This window comes from Anomalospiza imberbis, chromosome 26 (genome assembly GCF_031753505.1).
Source record: "Anomalospiza imberbis isolate Cuckoo-Finch-1a 21T00152 chromosome 26, ASM3175350v1, whole genome shotgun sequence".
Classification (NCBI taxonomy): Eukaryota; Metazoa; Chordata; class Aves; order Passeriformes; family Viduidae; genus Anomalospiza; species Anomalospiza imberbis.
Genome location: NC_089706.1, coordinates 6,109,760 through 6,128,731, shown reverse-complemented (window position 1 = coordinate 6,128,731; position 18,972 = coordinate 6,109,760). Strand labels below are relative to the sequence as shown.

At 46.4% G+C, this 18,972-nt stretch overlaps 1 protein-coding gene across 10 annotated transcripts in view; it reads left to right on the top strand.

Moving 5' to 3' along the window:
• The window catches only part of PPP1R12B (protein phosphatase 1 regulatory subunit 12B), a 134,287-nt gene that overhangs the window by 37,363 nt on the left and 77,952 nt on the right, over window positions 1-18,972 (top strand). For all 10 annotated transcript variants that reach the window (XR_010993793.1, XM_068173623.1, XM_068173618.1 and 7 more), the window contains exons 4-9: window positions 1,499-1,658; window positions 6,100-6,244; window positions 8,613-8,687; window positions 11,457-11,536; window positions 12,109-12,248; window positions 17,285-17,394. Coding sequence is in view for 9 of the 10 variants with exons in the window: in XM_068173623.1 (XP_068029724.1) it covers window positions 1,499-1,658; window positions 6,100-6,244; window positions 8,613-8,687; window positions 11,457-11,536; window positions 12,109-12,248; window positions 17,285-17,394 (710 nt within the window). In the remaining variant the exon portion in view is untranslated. The remainder of the gene's footprint in view (window positions 1-1,498; window positions 1,659-6,099; window positions 6,245-8,612; window positions 8,688-11,456; window positions 11,537-12,108; window positions 12,249-17,284; window positions 17,395-18,972) is intronic.

Here is an 18,972-nt window from a genome sequence, read left to right as displayed (position 1 = left end):
GCCTGACACTTTTTGGGATTCTGCTTGCATTGCCTCACCACATTAGTGGTGTCCTGCTAAGATACCCTGAAACAACCATCTGTCTCCAGATGAAGATTCCCATCTCACAGTTTAAAGGATCATATTGCTGGAGGAAATGGGGTTGAACTTTAAATAAGCATCTGTCCAGCTCTGCAGCCTGTCCTCAGTGGGGGCTGTGAGCAGATGCCTGCTGCAGACTGTAACAATAGCTCAAGTGTGTACAATTGCCCTCCCAGCCTCCAGCCACTATGCCTCCAGAAATTCCTGAGCCAAATTGGCTTTCTGTGTATTTGTGAGTGCCCTGTGGCTTTCTGTTTCCTGAGCTCATGCAGCCCTCCTTGGGAACTCCAACATGTTCAGGAATTGTGTGTAATAGCTACAAACTTGTCTAGTCCTTGGTCTGTAGCCAGTTTATTTCTGATCTTTGCAAAATCCTGCAACAGTGGGTCTCACAGCTCAGACTCTGAGTTAAATGTTTTCCTTAGTTCTGTTTTAAATGTAATGCCCCATAATTTAATTGGCAATCGTGTCGTTCTTATACTGAAAGTATTAATCCATAGGAACACTTGCTCTTCAGGATCCTTCTTGATTTTTGAGATTTGTCATCGTCTAATTTGTATGTTTTCCCGAGTCAGAGAGTTCTACTCTGATTAATCTTGTTTGCATCAGTATCAATACTTGTGATTGATACATTGGCCTTTTGTGATCTCATTACTGTGAAAACTCCACATAGGAAAACAAGTCGAAGTTGGTTTTGCCTCTTGTTTGTTTAATGACAGTTGACACAGTCTGTCAGCCAGACACACCTCCCTCTCCACATCATCCCCCTGCCTCTCCACATCTCCACCTGCCCCTAAGCAGTCACTTAGGCCATCAGCATAGATTTCTTCTGGCCTTCTAATGCCAAAATTATTTCAAATTGTGTTTTGTCAGAATCTGGGGGTTTGCTGCTCGGTGGAGTAACTCAGTACTTCTCTCAACATGCCTGTCATGAATGCCTCTGGAGCAGTGCAGATTCCTGTGTGTGTCATATGCAGTGTCCTGAATGTGGAGTGAGCACAGAGCTGGCGTCACTGTGCTCTCGCAGGAGACATCTGAGGGTACTCAGACCTTCCATGTCTGAGATTATACCCTCACTGCGGGCCAGCTGAGTCAGTTGCGCTGTTGTTCATGACTTTATTATTTCAGTCTGGGACACAGCCCGTGTAGAACTCAATCCTTCTACCCTTAATGCACACCTGAGCTTTTAGTTAATTGGACTGGGTTGCAACCACTGGCCCAGCTTTCAAAATTTTTAACTCAGGCAGTTTCTGAAGTCTCTGTCAATGACAAAGAAGAGGCTTTTGCTGATTGTTTTGTGGAAGATCAGAAATAGTTTACTTATATTTTATACCAAATGGAGCGTAGGTTATGTGTAACAAGTACTTCAGAGCTTTCATCTCTTGTTTGTTTTTTATTCTGTGCTTCACCCCCTTAGGCGTAGACCTAGAGCTGTCAAGGAAAGAAGAGGAGCAGCAAATGCTCCAGGATGCTCGGCAGTGGCTGAACAGTGGGAGAATTGAGGATATAAAGCAGCCCCGGACAGGAGCCACAGCTCTTCATGTTGCTGCAGCCAAGGGATATTCTGAAGTCATGAGGTAGGAGCTCCTCCCAGAGCTGATGCATGAAATTAAGGCTGAAGACATTTTGCTTTACATTCAGAGAAATTTGTTCCATACTGAGATTTTCAGGCTGCTGTTTCTCAAAAGGCTCTGTGGTTTTATGTACAACCACAGTGATTCACCCAGAAATACACAGGGACGGGAGGATTCCCTTTCAAACCTCCAGGCCTTTTTGGAGTAATGAAAGCTTTTTAGAGAATGAGGCATAAATTAGGAGGTCTCTAATTTTTCTAATCACAAGGTCTGATTTTCACTGCTAGAGTAATAGTTTCAGGACTAGCAAGTTAAACAGTAGTAGGGGATAAAAGTATAATGTTGACATACAAAGTGACAACACATACTGCATGACAGTCACAAACATGACCAGTCTTGTGGGAAAATGCAGTGTCCACCCCTGTCTCACTGTCCTCTGCCCCTTCATGCTACTGCTCCTGCAGTGACAGGGATTCCAGCACCTGACAGCTCTGCTGTCCTGGCACTAACAAGATTATTATGTACATAAACCTGCCCAGTGTAGCATTTCCTGGTAAAAAAAACATTAATATTGTTGCAGGTAATGTCAAGATAGGCTTTACACCAATAAAGCTTTCTTCTCTGCTCTTTATGTGTGGCTGGAGCTGCCCATGAACATAAAGCTCATGGAATCCCAGACGGGGTTGGGTTGGGAGGAACCTTAAAGCTTATCTTGTCCCACCCCCTGCCTTGGGTAGGGACACCTTCATCTATCCCAGGTTGCTCCAAGCCCCATCCAACCTGGCCTTGGATACTTCCAGGAATGGGGCAGCCACAGCTTCTCTGGGCAGCCTGTGCCAGGACCTCCCCACCCTCACAGGGAGGAATTTTTACCTCATATCTAATCTAACCCTGCCCTCTGTCCATGTGAATCTATTCCTCTTTGTGTTGTTACTACACGCTCTTGTAATAGTCTTTACAAGGTGTCGTGGTTTGACACTCCCCAACGCCGGCACCCACAGGAGTCGCTCACTCACCCTCCCCTCCCACAGCCGGGCAAAGGAGAGAAAAAAATTACCAAAGGCTTCATGAGTTGAGATAAGGCCTGGAGAAAACCATTCAAGGGCAAAACAGGCTCAGCTTAAAGTTGCAAAGTGAATTTATTACTAACAGAATCAGAGGAAGATAATGAGAAGTAAAAAATAAGCCTTTAAAACGCCTTTTACCCCCAGGCCCTCCCTCCTTCCCACCAACAGCACAGGGAAACAGGGCATGGGGGTTTTGGTCAGTTCATCACCGAGATTTTCTTCACTGCTCTGGGAGAGGTGTCCTTCCCCTGTGAGACCGTGGGGTCCCTCCCACGGGAGACAGTTCTCTGTGAACTTCACCAGTGTGGGTTCACTCTCACAAGCAGCAATCCTCCCAAAACTGCTGCAGCAGGAATTCCCCCCGCAGGCTCACAGTCCTCCCCAAACTGCTGCAGCGTGGGTCTCTCTTCCCGTGGGGTGCATCCTCCAAGGACAGGCTGCTTCAGCCTGGAGACAGAGCCCCCTCTCTCCACTGGGTCTTCTACTGGATCACAGCATCCTCCAGGCATCCACCCACTGCGGCGTGATCACCTCCCCCAGGGGCTGTGGGTGGATCTCGGCATCCCCATGGATCCCATGGGCTGTGGGTGGATCTCTGCCTCCCCGTGGATCCCCATGGGCAGTGGGTGGATCTCTGCATCCCCATGGATCCCCATGGGCAGTGGGTGGATCTCTGCATCCCCATGGATCCTCATGGGCTGTGGGTGGATCTCTGCATCTCCATGGATCCCCAGGGGCTGTGGGTGGATCTCTGCATCCCCGTGGATCCCCATGGGCTGTGGGTGGATCTCTGCATCCCCGTGGATCCCATGGGCTGTGGGTGGATCTCTGCATCCCCGTGGATCCCATGGGCTGTGGGTGGATCTCTGCATCCCCATGGGCTGTGGGTGGATCTCTGCATCCCCGTGGATCCCCAGGGGCTGTGGGTGGATCTCTGCATCCCCGTGGATCCCCAGGGGCTGTGGGTGGATCTCTGCCTCCCAGTGGATTCCATGGGCTGTGGGTGGATCTCTGCATCCCCATGGATTCCATGGGCTGTGGGTGGATCTCTGCATCCTCGTGGATTCCATGGGCTGTGGGTAGATCTCTGCCTCCCCGTGGATCCCATGGGCTGTGGGTGGATCTCTGCATCCCCGTGGATCCCCAGGGGCTGTGAGTGGATCTCTGTATCCCTGTGGATCCCCAGGGGCTGTGGGTGGATCTCTGCCTCCCCGTGGATCCCATGGGCTGTGGGTGGATCCCCATGGGCTGCAGGGGCACAGCTGCTTCACCATGGTCGTCGCCAGGGCCTGCAGAGGAATCTTGGCTCTGGTGCCTGGAGCACCTTCTCCCCCTCATTTTTCTTGGTGTCTCCACATTATTTCCCTCACATGTTCTCACCTCCTCTTCTCTGACAAGAAGAAAAACTGTGCATGCCCACTTTGTTTTGATTTTCTTCTTAAATCACCTGTCACAGAGGTGTCACCAACCCCTCTGTTTGGCCCAGCTTTGACCAGCAGCATGTCCATCTTCAGAGCAATCAGGGATTGGCTCTGCCAGACATGCTGGAAGCTTCCAGCAGCTTCTGACAGAAGCCACCTCTGTGGCCTGCCTGCTACCAAAAGCCAGGCTGTGTGTAACCATCACACAAACTTACTCTATTGCCTGTGTTGAAATCCATTCTGGAAGTGTTCTTCTATCTTGATCCTAAGTTTCATCATTTTAAGTGACATAACTTGATGTCAAAGAGCTGTTTCATATCAAGCTCAAGCATTGTATTGTACTTCATGTTTCTGATTTGTATTCAGTCATTAGAACTTATAATTAAGTGATGAGCTGTCTGTGCCTGTACCGTGCCCAAGAACAGGAATCTAACACAGCACATGTGAATAGAAATTAATATCTCTGAATCTGAGGTGTTGGTCCTGTCACCTGTCAGGGGCGGGTTGTGAATCCACTGCTCCTTGATGAAGTTCAGTGTGTGCAGGATGACTTAGTTCTGGACAGCCTCTCCTTGGCATTAATTATGGTAATGATAAACACATCTCACAGCAAGCTGACATTGTTTCCCTCTTGTGTATGTGATGGCTGTGCTGAAGTTCAAATCCAGAGCTTTAGTGACTTAAACCAATGGGGCTGACAGCCAGGAGCCAGCTAACTCTAAATGAGACATGGAATTTGTCTGTGACCTTGAGTCTCTTAGCAGCTCTGTTTCTCCCTTCTGCCAGCTGGAAAATCAACAGAAACTCAGCACCTAATTTACAATTTCTTTCACAGAGAAGCCCACAGCTGCTCTGCTGTGACTGTGTTTTATTTAGCACAGTAGCACACTGGTGTAAAGCTGCAGGAGTTTTCAAGCTATTGGTGCCATGTTGGGGTCGTGCTGGATTTCCCTCATGCTGTGCAATGATGGCTTTGCATGGGGGAGTTTCCCACAATGGAAATGTTCAGGAGCAGTTTTACCAGACTTGCAGAATCCCCCTGGGATGTTATTCACTATTTAAGCAATTTGGATAATAGTTTTGATGCAGGAGCTGCTCAGTGCTCTTGTCTGATTACTGCTGCACCCATGTGCACATGGCTCTGGAGCTCCAGACTACCCCAAACCTTTTGTGTTTGTTTTGGTGTTAAATACTCAAGCTCCAGGTGAAACACCAGTGTTCTCCTCTGTTCTCCTCTTCCAGTGTTTCACCAGCTGTGAAACACCAGTGTTCTCCTCTGATGGAGAAGGGAGGGTGGAAGGGGCACAGCAGTGAGGGTAAGCAAAGGAGATCCCAGGCAAGTTCACTTGTGGAAGATTTGCTTGAACTGTCCAAGGGTTACTCTGAAAAAATGCATTTGGGGTTGTTTAATCCAAGTGAGCGTTGTCTAGCATACAGATTTTACCTCTGTCACTGCCACTGGTGCTTCCCAGTCCTGTTGGTCTCCTTGAGGAGCACCCCACACTGTGGCCTTGTGCTCTGGGAGAACCAAGCTCGAGCTCCAGTTCCCAAATGTCCCTCTCCTGGCAGGTGCTGTGCTTGGCTGCCTGGCACAGGGATGGCAGTGGCAGGGACACAACTGAGCCAGTCCAGACTCCCTCCTCTGCTGGAGCAGGAGTTCAGACTGGGTCACCAATGCCAGTTGAGAAGTCAAGGTGTTCTCCCAGTTCAGGACACGCTGAAAGGGAACCTTGTCAGTTTGACATGTTCCAGCAAGTTTTACATCAAAGTCACTTTTCGTTCATTGCCCTTTCCATTACAGTTTCGAGCACATCAAGTGGGATGTTGCTTTGGTTAATAAACAGAAGCTCCTGGCTGTTAGGGAGCCAGGCTGCCCACTTGGTGCCTAACAGGGAAAACTGCTCTGTCAGGAAGTCATTCCTGATGGGCAGAGATCAATCCTGCTGCTTTCCTCAGGCTCCTGATCCAGGCTGGGTTTAATTTGAACGTCCAGGACAATGATGGCTGGACCCCGCTCCACGCTGCTGCTCACTGGGGAGTGAAGGAAGCGTGTTCCATCCTGGCTGAGGCTCTGTGTGACATGGACATCAGGAACAAGCTGGTCAGTACACAAATAATGCAGGGTATTCTATAGCCAGATTAATATTGACTATTGCCTTCTGCATGATCATGGAATCATAGAACCCCAGACTGATTTGTATTTGGAGGAACCTTAAAGTTCATCTCATTCCACCCCTGCCATGGACAGGGACACCTTCCACTAGCCCAGGTTGCTCCAAGCCCTGTCCAGCCTGGCCTTGGACACCTGCAGGGATTGAGCAGGCACAGCTTCTCTGGGCACCCTGTGCCAGGGCCTCAGCACTCTCACAGAGAAAATTTCCTTCCCAATATCCCATCTAACCCTGCCCTCTGCCAGCGATAAGCCATTCTCCCTTGTCCTGTCCCTCCAGATCCTTGTCCCAAGTCCCTCTCCAGCTCTCCTGGAGCCCCTTCAGGCCCTGGAAGGGCTCTGAGGACTCCCTAGAGCCTTCTTTTCTCCAGGTGAGCCCCCAGCTCTCCCAGCCTGGCTCCAGAGCAGAGGGGCTCCAGCCCTGTGGTCAATTTAGTGCCCCCCCCCTCCCCTCGATTCTTTCCAGCAGGTCCATGTCTGTCCTGAGAAGGGAGCTCCAGAGCTGGACACAGAGATCCAGGTGGGATCTCATAAGAGATCCAACATCGTGATCCATCTACATGACAAAGTCATAGCAGCCCTCCTTGCCTGTGCCCTGGATAATTTAAATACATCAGTAAATGAAGAATCTTGACTGGCAGAAGACAGAAAAGATTTCAAATATTATGGGAAATGTGACCTGATTAAACTTTAACACTGAGCTTGTAAGAAGGGATAGGAGCTGATCTGTGCTGTCCTGAGTTAGTGTAACCCTGAGAAATCAAGTGGCAGCAAAGAATCAGTCTTGGAGTGCAAAATAATATACTAATATTAAGGTATAAGGCACTGAAAACAAGTGAGCCCATGAGAAACTGGCAGTTTTAAATCCTCCCTCTTCTATGTATTGGTAATAAAAAAGGAAATTGAAGATTTGTGACACATGAGTGAAGAAAAATAGGGTGGAAGAAAAGGAGCAAAAACATTTCCTTTCTAATAGTTACAGGTTTTTCCTTGAAGAGCCCTTGGATTTTCAAGAGCTTGTCCAGGGCTGCTCTTGGTGTTCCCATCCCTGCTGGGATGTCCACACTGGTCTGTGAGCTGCTTCCCACTGGACCAGGTGTGCCGTGGCTGCCTCTGGGGGAGGAGGGAAGGTTGAATGTGCTTGGAGGAGCACCAGGGGAGGAAAGCAGGCAGGAAGATGTGATAAGAGAGAGCCCTGTGTGTTCAGCTGCATCCAGCTGTGCTGGAAAGTGCTGGAACTCAAATGCCCCATGAGGAGCCCTTTCACCCTGGTGAGCTCTTTGGCACCCAAAATACGGGGAATCTTTTCTGTTTAAATGCCATCATTTAACATCATTTAAACTTTGGAACGCTTTTCCAAAGTGTTCAGGATGTGTGTGGGGTCTTGTATCATGCCATACTTGAAACAGCCACAGTTGAATTTATTGTGTTACCTGCTCCTTCCAGTCCAGAATTGTCTCCTTGTTGGGTCAGATGGACAAGGCTACCTTTTACTTTTTGACCTGTAGCCATCGGCTTCCAGGTTATTAATGAAATACTAGATTTAGAGCATTTAGTATTTAGCACTTTAGCTTGGTGAAAATGTAACCAATTTCTTGGTTTATGCACTGGAGTATTTTTTCTGGTTTGTTTTAGCTCATAAATGCCCATGGATGTGGAAATGGATCCCAGATTTTTTGGCTTGCTGGCAGCCTTTCAGAACATTTGAATACATGATGATAAAGTAACACAGAATCAGGAATCTCCTGAGCTGGAAGAGACCCACAAGGACCATCCAGTCCAACCCCTGGTCCTGCCCAGACACCCCAACAATCCCACCTTGGGCATCCCTGGGAACATTGTCCAAACTCTCCTGGAGCTCTGGCAGCCTCGGGGCCGTGCCCATTCCCTGGGGAGCCTGGGCAGTGCCCAGCACCCTCTGGGGGAAGAACCTTTCCTGATCTCCAACATGAGGAGAGGCTGATCACATTCCCTCTCAGTGCAGATGTCCTTTTTAGAAGCTGGAAACTCAAGCATAGTCCTGGCTGTTGGATTTGAGCAGCAGCAACCAGGGAGCTGCACTCCCCTGGTAAAAGCTGCTCACTAAACATAAACATGTTCCTAGAGGTCTTTTCCAGCCAAAATGATTCTGTGATTCCATGATCACTGTCACGTGGATTTCCTTGCTCTGGAGTGAAACAGAGTGTCACTTGCCATTTGGGGAGGGAGGATGTGGAGCATGTGCACTGGTAAATAGGACTTTTTGGAATATTTACCACTGTGCCATCTCAGATATCTTCTTGTGTTCTCTCTGCACCAGGGCCAGACGCCCTTTGACGTTGCTGACGAGGGACTTGTGGAGCATTTAGAAATGCTGCAGAAGAAACAGACTGTGGTGAGTTTCTGGAGATTGTTTTCCAATTACCTCTCCAATTACCTTTTCACACACAGGTGTTCTCCAAGACACATGGTGCCAACAGATGCAGGAAGCTGAGGCCCAGCTAATTTCTTTAGTTACTCATTTGCAATCTTTAATCACAGCAATATTTTTAATAGCTAGAAATCTAGATAACTGGATGACAGCAGCAAGGAGGTCAGTAGTGTGATGGCATGCAGAATTATGGGAACTGGTAAGGAATTTCATGTTTGTAATTGTTATTATCTTGCAATTGCTTTGTTGGCTGGCAGGCTCTCTAGCATCAAACTGCTCTGTTCCTAATGAGTGATTACCCAAGTCAGCTTTGTGTTTGCATCCAGGGAAATGCTCTGTCAGTGTTGAGAAAGAGATCTGTTACCATGTCTGCCTTTCTTAAAATAGGGAGGCTTTGGATTGAGGAAGAAGAAATTATAAAACTTCAGGGAATTCTGGACTGAAAAAATGGGTGGTTTCAAAATTATATTAAATTGCCATTTCATAATGCAGTGGAAGGGATTGGAAGGGATTACAAGCCAAAAATTGACATAAAAAAAGGAAACCAGAATATATCTTGTTCAAAATAAGGGCAGTTGTCAAGCCAGAAAGTTGGGTTTGGATTGAATTTTTTCCTATTTCATCTGGTCTACTCAATTACCTCATTTGGGCGCTTCCAAAACACAAGCTAACCTTCTTTCAAAAAGAATTAAAAATCTGTAAGTATCACTTAAAACATTGGGTTCAGAAACAGACAGAACGGGAACACTGCTGATAAACCCCAAGAACGGATTTTCAGGAACTGACAGTGTGGGTGGTTAGAACTCCAGCTCTGATCACAACACAGCTGCTGCCATCCTCAAATAGCAGCCTTAGTATTCACAGGAACTTCTCAAAAATTAATCAGCTTCTCCCTAAATGAGGTGTTGATAAATACTATCAGGGTTGTATTTTGGATTCCCCTCTCTCTCGCTACCCAGGATTTTGCAGATAACTGCACTTTTTAAAAGAAAAGAAAAAGAAAAAGAAGAATTTTTTGGGTGACTGCTCACCCCTTTTTAGGGCTACAACCCCCCTGTTCTCTATATAGAAGCACTATATAAAGGCCTTCTCCATTTATTCAGTCAGTGTAGAACTGGGCAGAAGAATTGGATTTTATTACACTTTTTTTCTTTTGGTGGATATAATTTTTTAGTGGAAAAGCCAATTTATCATGTGTTTATCATGTAGCATTTTTATCACTTAAAACCAAAAAACTTAGATTTGTTAAGGATAAAACAGGCAGTTCCATGACGTTATTTCTCTACCAAAATGGCTTTCAAATCAGATATGTTTTTCAGTCTAAGGCAGAGCCCTGTGCCACCCTTGCTGAAAGATTTGCTGCTATTATTGGAAAGCAGGGGGGATTTTTGTATGCTGGAAGCAATTTGGTTTGGATTTTTTTTCCCCAGTTACTGAATTATCTGTGAATGGAGCAGGCTGTTTCCTGGACTTCCCTTTGCTGTGCTCCAGCAGTTTGGTCAGTTTAACAATGCTGTGCCACAGATTTTTGCTCTTCACTGGAATCCATGCAGCTTTTCCCACTTCACAGGGGCCCAGATCAGCTGTGGCTGCCCCATGCCTGGAAGTGTCCAAGGCCAGGTTGGACAGTGCTTGGAGCCACTGGGATAGTGGAAGGTGTCCCTGCCCATGGCAGAGAGTAGGTCTGAATGAGCTTTAAGGTCCTTTCCAACCCAAATTATTCTGGGATTCTATGATTTCAGAACTTACAGTGCTTTTACTTCCTTTGCCTGGTGTCAGCTGCTGTCAAAAGAAAAAGAATAACCTGGTGAGCCATGACACAGTAGAGTCAGCCTTAAATTGAGCCCCTAACTGCCATCCCTACTTCTGCCTGAGCTGTTTCTGTGCTTCTGGAAGGTACTAAAACAATTTTTGGGTACTGTTTTGTCCACTGATGGTGGTAAAATTAATATTGCTGCTCTCTAGACAAAATCTTTCCATATCTGTGATCCCAGGTATTCCCATGCAATGACTTTGTGCATTTGAGAGGTTTAAGAAGTGACCCATCCTCACAGGAGTTCCCTGGTTGCCTGTACAGGGCAGACTCGAATGCTTTCCTCTGACTGCAAGTAAATAATAACCACAAAGGCAGCAAAGTTTTAGCTGAATTTAGCCTGATTTCATGGGCACACACACGTGGGCAGACCTCCAGCAGAATCCCAGAATGGTTTGGGCTGGAGGCAACCTTAAAGCTCATCCCATTCCACCCCTTGCCATGGGCAGGGACACCCCCACTATCCCAGGTTGCTCCAAGCCCCGTCCAACCTGCTTTGGACACTTCCAGGGATGGGAGTGCCCACAACCAACCTGCTTTGGACACTTCCAGGGATGTGGGTGCCCACAACCAACCTGCTTTGGACACTTCCAGGGATGGGGGTGCCCACAACCTCTCTGGGCAGCAGTCAAGGTTTGTCCCTGGTCTTGGCAGGGACAGCTGCAAGAGCCTTTGAAGTTTTATTAAATGGCAGCTGCATTCCCAGGACATGCTGGGTGCTGTGCCCTGGTGGAGCTCCAGTCCAAGTCTCACAGTGCAGATGTGCTGCTGTTCAAGTGGCATCTTACACAAATCTGCAGGGGTTTGGTCTAACGAGGCTGGGCTGACCCTGTGCTGTGGTGCTCACTGGGTTATGCTGACAGGGCTGGTAAATGTCTGTCCTCATTCTCTCTCTCCCATCGTCCTGGACTTTTTAACAGCTGCGAAGTGAGAAGGAGACAAGGAATAAGCTGATTGAAGCTGACATGAATGGGAAGCCTCAAAACAGACTCTTCACCAAGTAAGTCTCTCCCTCTTAGTTGAAAAGAAACTGCCCAGAAAGTAATGGAGAGCAGCTTCATCTCTCACAGCCAGCTGGCCTCAGCTGGGTCAAAAACAATTCACTGCTGTTTATTTCATGCATTTTTTTTTAATCTGAGCACTCTCAAATGCAGTTTTAGTTGTGTCAAATACAGTTTGTGTTGTGTCTTAACATACCCAGTGAGTGGTGGAACAAGGGCTTGGGCTGGTGTTTGGTTCTCCAGGTCCTGCTCTGGCTGAGGATCAATCAGATCTTTGGGCTGAGAACTAAACGTTTTTGTAGCACAAAGCCCTACAGCCCAACTGCTGAGTTGTGTGGCACTAGAAAAGGAGAGATCACAATTTTGTGCATGGAAAAATGCTTGCAGAAAATGTGAGACTGGCAGTGGAATCCGTGGCAAACTGGCCATGATGGAAGTGCTGGAGTGTTCAGTCTGTAGATGGATTTTATCCTTTGCTTGTTCTGTATGTAATAAATCATGTCTGTGTCTTCTTGAGAAGTACAACTCAGATAACTTGCTTGCCTAGTCCTAAAATTTTCCTGTTTTGCAGCAAAGAGAAGATTCTTTATGAGGAAGACACGTTGAAGTCCGTGGAAACTGAGGAAGAGAACAAGGACTCGAGCAGTTCTAGTTCTGAAGAGGAAGAAGCTGAAGATGAAGTTTCAGAATCGGATGCTGAAAAGGAGTCAGGTAAGACTTAGTACAGCCTTGGATTTAATAACTAGCCTAGCTGTTACCATTATTAATGTTGTTGTTATTGTTATTGTTAACTAATTACATAATTAGTTGTTAAGGACATGCTGAAAGTTTTACTTCCAGTGTATATGCAGAGAATTTGGAGAAACCTGGAGCTGCTGGGCTACAAGCAGATTCAAATGCTGACTCGCAGGTCAGCATAATTATTTTTTAAAAATCCTTCAGATCCTATTTTAATTCCTACTTCCAGCTCACATGTATTGAAAGTAACACATTGTCCATAGCTTGTTCTCAAACAGGGTGTTTTTCTTGTTGGCCCAGTTCAAGAAGAATCCTTCAGGTACTGCAGGATGGTAGGGGAGCAGGTGAAGGTGTAGGAAGGCATTAGCCTGTTGTGTTTGGATAAGTCTGAAATGAAGGGCTGAAGCTCTTCTGGCTGATTATAAAGGTGAGGAACTTCTGTTTTCCAGGCTGTGTTGAATAATGATTGCAAAAGATAGTGGAAAATAAGGATTAAGTACACAGAGTCACAGTAGCATTTACATTATAGTATATTGCTGGCATCTTACTCCCATTCCTTTTCCATAATTTCTGTGGCTACCTTAATTAGTTTTAAAAGTGTATATGTGCAGCACAGAAAGTTTCAATACAGATACTTAATTTTACAGTAAGCCAAGACTTGTTTGTACTGAATATCAAACACAGATGGATCTTGTACTATGATGTATTTAATGGTTAAACTACTTTTAACATCAATTTAAATGGTCTGTATCCAATGTACTAAGAAATAGGTCCTGAGGAGAAGTGTAATTTAAAGTTTTGTTGTGCTTCTGTGCCAGGGAAATTGTCACCTGTGTTAGGATTGTGTCAGTTAATGCTGTTGGGGCAGGGTGAGAGGGGTGGGGAATTCTGGCTGGGCTCTGCAGAGCTACTGCTGCAGCAGCTGGGTGGGCATGGCAGTAACACAGGAAAATGATCTTGGGGCTTTTAAATCAAGCAAGTCTAGTGGACATGTCAGTGGTAGAAAGAGACATTCAGTACAGGTCACATATATTTTCTCCATAAATCAGGGGTTTACCCTGATTATATACATATTTATATAAGTATAAATTATACCTGTCTAGCTGGGAGCCAGTGTTTGTAATCCTTGTAAACGTGGTGGCAGTTTGACCAGAACAACTCAAATGTTTGCACACTTAAAAGACCTGGAACTGTGTGGGGATTGAGTCAGGAGCAGCCTAAGATCCTTCAGCAAGGAAAGGTCTACAGCACTCAGCATTAAATTTTGTTTAAAGCCAGAACAGGTCTTTTTATTGCATTAATTCACTGAGCAAAGCACATTATAGGAGTATATGTCAAACCACTGAAGCTAATAGAAATGGGAGACAACAAGCATTCAGGTAATGATTCAGCTTCAGGTTCTGTTACCTGTACTCTCCTTTCCTGGAAAGATTCTTGAGTCCTTTGAGAAATTTCCATCAGAATTGAAACCCCACCCTGTAAACTTCTGAAATCTCTGGTAAAATGAGTGTAGACTTGCCCACCTGGGTGGAGATGCAGCTATCACTTGCTGCATATGTGAGTGGAGGTCACATCTTTGGTACTCTTTTTAAAGCAAGGATCTGTAAGCTAACAGCATCAGCCCACATTATAGGAGGCCTCCAAAGAGAAGGAGAATTTTTCATTTTGGCAAAGAAAATAAATGTCACAGTATTACTGATTTCAGAGACAGACAGTGGTATTCCTGGGCTGATCCCCCAGCGTGGGCAGCAGAGCAGGGGGGATTCTGCCCCTGTGCCCCACTCAGGTGAGACCCCACCTGCAGAGCTGCCTCCAGCCCTGGGGTTCTTGCACAGGAAGGAGCTGGAGCTGCTGGAGCAAGTCCAGAGGAGGCACCAGGATGGTCACAGGAATGGAGCAGCTCTGCTGGGAGGAAATGCTTGGAGAATTGGGATTGCTCAGCCTGGAGAAGAGAAGCTTCGGGGTGACCTCATTGAGACCTCCCAGGACCTGAAAGGAGCCTGCAAGGAAGATGAAGAGAGACTGTTTGAGAGGGCCTGGAGTCACAGGACAAAGGGGAATGGCTTCAAACTGACAGAGAGTAGGTTTAGATAGGATGTTAGGATAAAATTCCTCCCTGTGAGGGTGACGAGGCCTTGGCACAGGGTGCCCAGAGAAGCTGTGGCTGCCCCTGGATCCCAGGAAGTGTCCAAGGCCAGGCTGGATGGGGCTTGGAGCAACATGGGATAGTGGAAGGTGTCCTTCCCCATGACAGGGGGTGAAATGAGATGAGCTTTAAGGCTCCTTTTGGTGCAAACCAATCTGGGATTCTGTGGTTCTGTGTTTATCTGGTCAACATTTTACATGCTTGGATTGTACAGGAAGCAAGAGTATGAAAACATGAATTCCCTTATTCCTCTTCATTTTCTGCAATATTCCCATGCCTTTATTATTCTGAGCAGTGCTGGACACATAGATTATGACTGTTGTTCTAAAGTGTTCAAAGTTCAGACGAAAAATAAATTCTGAGTGGTCTTTTTAAGCCTAAAAATTCCAACCCCTTTGGTAGCTGAGCGTAAAGCAGGACATGTAGAAGCTGGCAGTGTAACACACAAGTTTATTTTGAGGTGTGTTTTGAAGAGTCTCATGTTGCGATTAATTTGTTGAATTTGCAGAACTGTGGGAGGAAGAAACTGGATGAGGGAAGCAGTGAAATTGTTGGAAGGCTTCAGAGTAGTGTGTTTCTTATAATCTGTAAGAAATTTTTGTTATTCAGTCAAAGGAAGCTAAGGGCATTAATGTCACTTTATTCATTTTGAAGACAATTAATTTGGCATTGACCTCTTGTAAACAAGAGAAAGATCAGTATAAAATTCTCTGGTGATTATCTGTGCTGGGAACTATTTCAATATGTAATTATTGGGAATTAAAGCAGGCCGTGGAAGCTTTCAGTGTTTTTTGTTTAGAAACCAGCCAAACAAAAACCCTTATCCAAAAACCCTTACAGAAAATGAATTAGAAACCTAAATTTTTACTCTTACCAAATTTATTTCGAGGAGATTGAAATTCTCTCCAGTTTCTGTTGTCTGGAATTTATAATGTTTATTACTGAAATTTTGGTAGAATAAAATGTGGGATCCTGCCCAAAGGCAGCCCTGCCAGCACAGAGTCCCTCCGCTTGTTCCTCTTCTGCAGTCACAGAAGATGTCCCAGAATGTCCCAGTCACATTGCTCACAGTTAGCCCTTCCCAACCTGTCATTATCACTTTAGCCTGTGCCCTTCTAATTAGGCTTGACCTTAAAAGCTGATCTGTGTGCTGTAAACTTGCAGAACAGGCTCCCAGTGCCCATCCAGCCCAGCCTGGAGAGCTGCTGCCACCTTCCCCTCCTGCAGTGCCCTGTGTTTTACAGGCCTCAGTCACTGCAATGAGCAGCTGGCAGCAAATGGGCATGTCCATGGACTTGGATGCCAAACGTGGCAGGCCAGGCCTGCAAGGAGGAATGGGGGATCCATTGCCCCTTCCCCAGGGCTGAAAGCTCTGCCCCAGAACTGAAACACGCTGCTTTGCAGAGAGGGAAAAGTGGCAGAGAATCCATTCCTATGCAGACCCAAAGGAACGGCTGGAGCTGTGCCAGGGTTGTTTAGGCTGGATATCAGGGAATGATCCTTCTCCCAGAGGGTGCTGGGCACTGCCCAGGCTCCCCAGGGAATGGGCACGGCCCCGAGGCTGCCAGAGCTCCAGGAGTGTGTGGACAGCGCTGCCAGGGAGCTCAGGGTGGGATTGTTGGGGTGTCTGTGCAGGGCTGGGGTTGGACTGGATGATCCCTGTGTGTCCCTTTCAACTCAGGAGATTCCATGATTCTGTGTTTGTCTCTTTAGTTCAGGCTCTGTCAGTCCTGATAACTTCCTCTTATTTTAAAATGTTTCTCTTGGCTTGCTCTTTCCTGGTTTTTGTGTCCTTTGAATCCTTATTTTTCTAGTATTGAGAATATTTGTTACAGAAAGATTGATCTTCACCCTCCAAGGTGCCATCCTCCCAGATGCTCCATCCCAAATGACTCCAAATGTGTAACAGCAGATTTTTATTCCCTACACATATGTTAACATAATATGTATGTTAACATAACATATATTATTTGCTAGGACTGTTTGGGTGCTTATGCTTAAAATTACTTTATTTTTTCCAAGCCATGACTGTGTGAGCACTCAGAGCTGTAAGGAAAGCTTTGAGTGGTGGGTGTAGGTACATCATTTCTCAGGCAGGTTCCATGTGCCTGGCTTTATGATGAATAGTCTGTAGCCTGTACTCTCCTGTCAAGTGAAGCTACTGCCTGAGTCACACTTTCTGCATACTCTCCCCCTGGTAATGTCTGCTGAATGGTCTTCTGTCGAGCATGTGCATAGATACAAAAAATAAACGAGATGCTGGACAGCTGCACTTATCTAACAAGCTGTGAGCTTGGACAAGGGTTGCTTAGCTTGCTTGGAGCCCAAGTAAGGTTTTTGTTGGGCAGCAGTCCTGGCTTCCTGTAGAAAAACTGATTTTGCTGCAGAAGACCAGAAATTCTGCCCAGCAGCACAAGCAAGTGCAGAGAACTGTGCAGTGAAACCCAGCACTGGGCACATAGGGCTGTGGGCTGTACCACACTCGTGGTACAGCAAGGAGGAACAGCATGTGCCCCTTTTCATCCCAAGATTTACCAGGGACGAAATTCCCAGTCAGGAAACAAAGTTGTGAAAAACAGAAAACCTGTGTGTCCTTTTTATGGTGCTTTCTGCAAAGATTTTGCTTGTCTGTGAGGATAAAGTACAAAAGCTTTGCCTGGCAAATGTATCCGTCCCATTCTTTAGGAAGTGGGAAGCTCCTTGCAGAAAGCCCTGACATCTGACAGTGCAGAAGGCACTGACATCTCTGTGATCCAAGGAGGTCACACAGCACTGAACTGGAGTGCAGACCACACTGTGTAAAGAAGGGCCTCAGAAGTGCAATACTGAAACATTTGGTTTCTCTTCTTGTTTAAAATTGTAGAGAGAAAGGAAGAGCCCTTTGCCAACCACTCCAGCCGTGAATCCAGGCCCAGCATCACTGAGCAGATGCCACCACCCGAGCCCAACTCCTTCACTGCATCTGCCAGAAGAGTAAGTGAATTTGGAATCAGTGGGGACTCCGGTAGTGCTCAGAAGCAGAAGGTGTTACTGGGAGATGGATGCTCTGAAACCAGTATTCAGAGGACTTGAAGACTTGAATTTAGAAAAGCCTGATAGCATGAAATTCTGATAAAGATGTGTGTTTACAGCAGTGTAGGGACAATATGGTTCCTCTTGAATCTCTGACCCTCCAGAGCCAATTGTGGTGAAGAAAGGCAGCGTACAGCACATGCTCTGTGTGCTGTCAGTTCTGAGGGGGCTGGTGCCAATGTCTTCTCAGAAGGTCTGTCACCAGAGCTGATTTCTGCCTGTGTGCCAGTGGTGAGTTTGGCAGCATCATCCAAAGTGCCACTGACTTACCAAAGCCAGTTGAGTCAGCGGTGTGATGTTACTGCCCAGCAAGCAGACAGTAGTTTGCATGTGGCTGGCCAGCTGGGCTACAAAAGCTTTGAAAGGTGAAGTGGTCACTTCTGTGAATCCTCCAGCTCTCAGATCACTCAGCTAGATGGCACCAGGAGACTCTGCTCTGCACAGGACTCCTGTGTGTGCTGCTGCTTTCTTTTTGCACCAGACTATGGAGAGAACAACACAGACCCCTGGCCCAGGGCTGAAGTGCTCGGTGTTTGTCAGGGGGAAATGTTTCTTACTTAGTCACAATTTTTTATTTTTCACATGTAACAGAGCGTAACCAAGATCAAATGAAACAGAGCTCCTCTGGGCATTGTTCAGCTCAGGCTGGCTTAGCAGGGGAACTGTTAGAGCTAGAAGGATGCTGGGAAGTGTGAGTACCTCGGTTAACCTTTTCCCAGCTGCAGAGGTTTGGTCTCTCACTCCTTTGAGCTGTTTAACGCAGAATAGGGGTGTTAGGGTGTAGAAGCTGGCCTGTGAGCAGAGAAATTATTGATTTGACCTCAGTCACTTAAGATCAGCTTCTTTACCTTCTCTCACCTGTTTGATTTTTCGGTAATTCTCTTTGACAGACTGGGCTTTAGATTGTGTTGCCCTCTATTAGGGGAGTTATTAGTATGTGCCGTTCCTGTGTTGTTCAGAATTTACAGATGGCAGCTTTTGCTATGGTTTTGAGCATTCTCTGAGGAAAGCATCAAAGCTACATGAAAATGTTACAGCTGTGTAGCTCAGTAGACTGGCAGTGCTGGAAATGGTGGAGTACAGATTAACTCTTTGCATCTGCATTGAAATGACGTGAGCTGAAGACATTGCTCAAATACTGCAGGGATTCTTTCAGTTCTTGGCAGTCTTCAGACAGTGAGTCTGAGGGCAGAGCTCTCCAGTAGCTCCATTTATTCTGAATAGTGTCAGATGGTTTGTGTCAAATAATGCTTAGATCACCTTTGATCAGAAGCCTTGTCTGCCCAGTGTCCTGCCCAACAGTGACCATCAGAAGCTACCACAGAACACAATCTTGCAGGAATTCCCTCCCACAGTCCAGCAATTGGCATTTCAGGGACTTGCTGAACCTGGTGTATTTTTTTGTCTTCAGTAGCCCCTGTTGTGCTTTTCCTTTATGCAGTCACTTTTTGACTGGGATCCTCTAATGTCCAGTGGTAA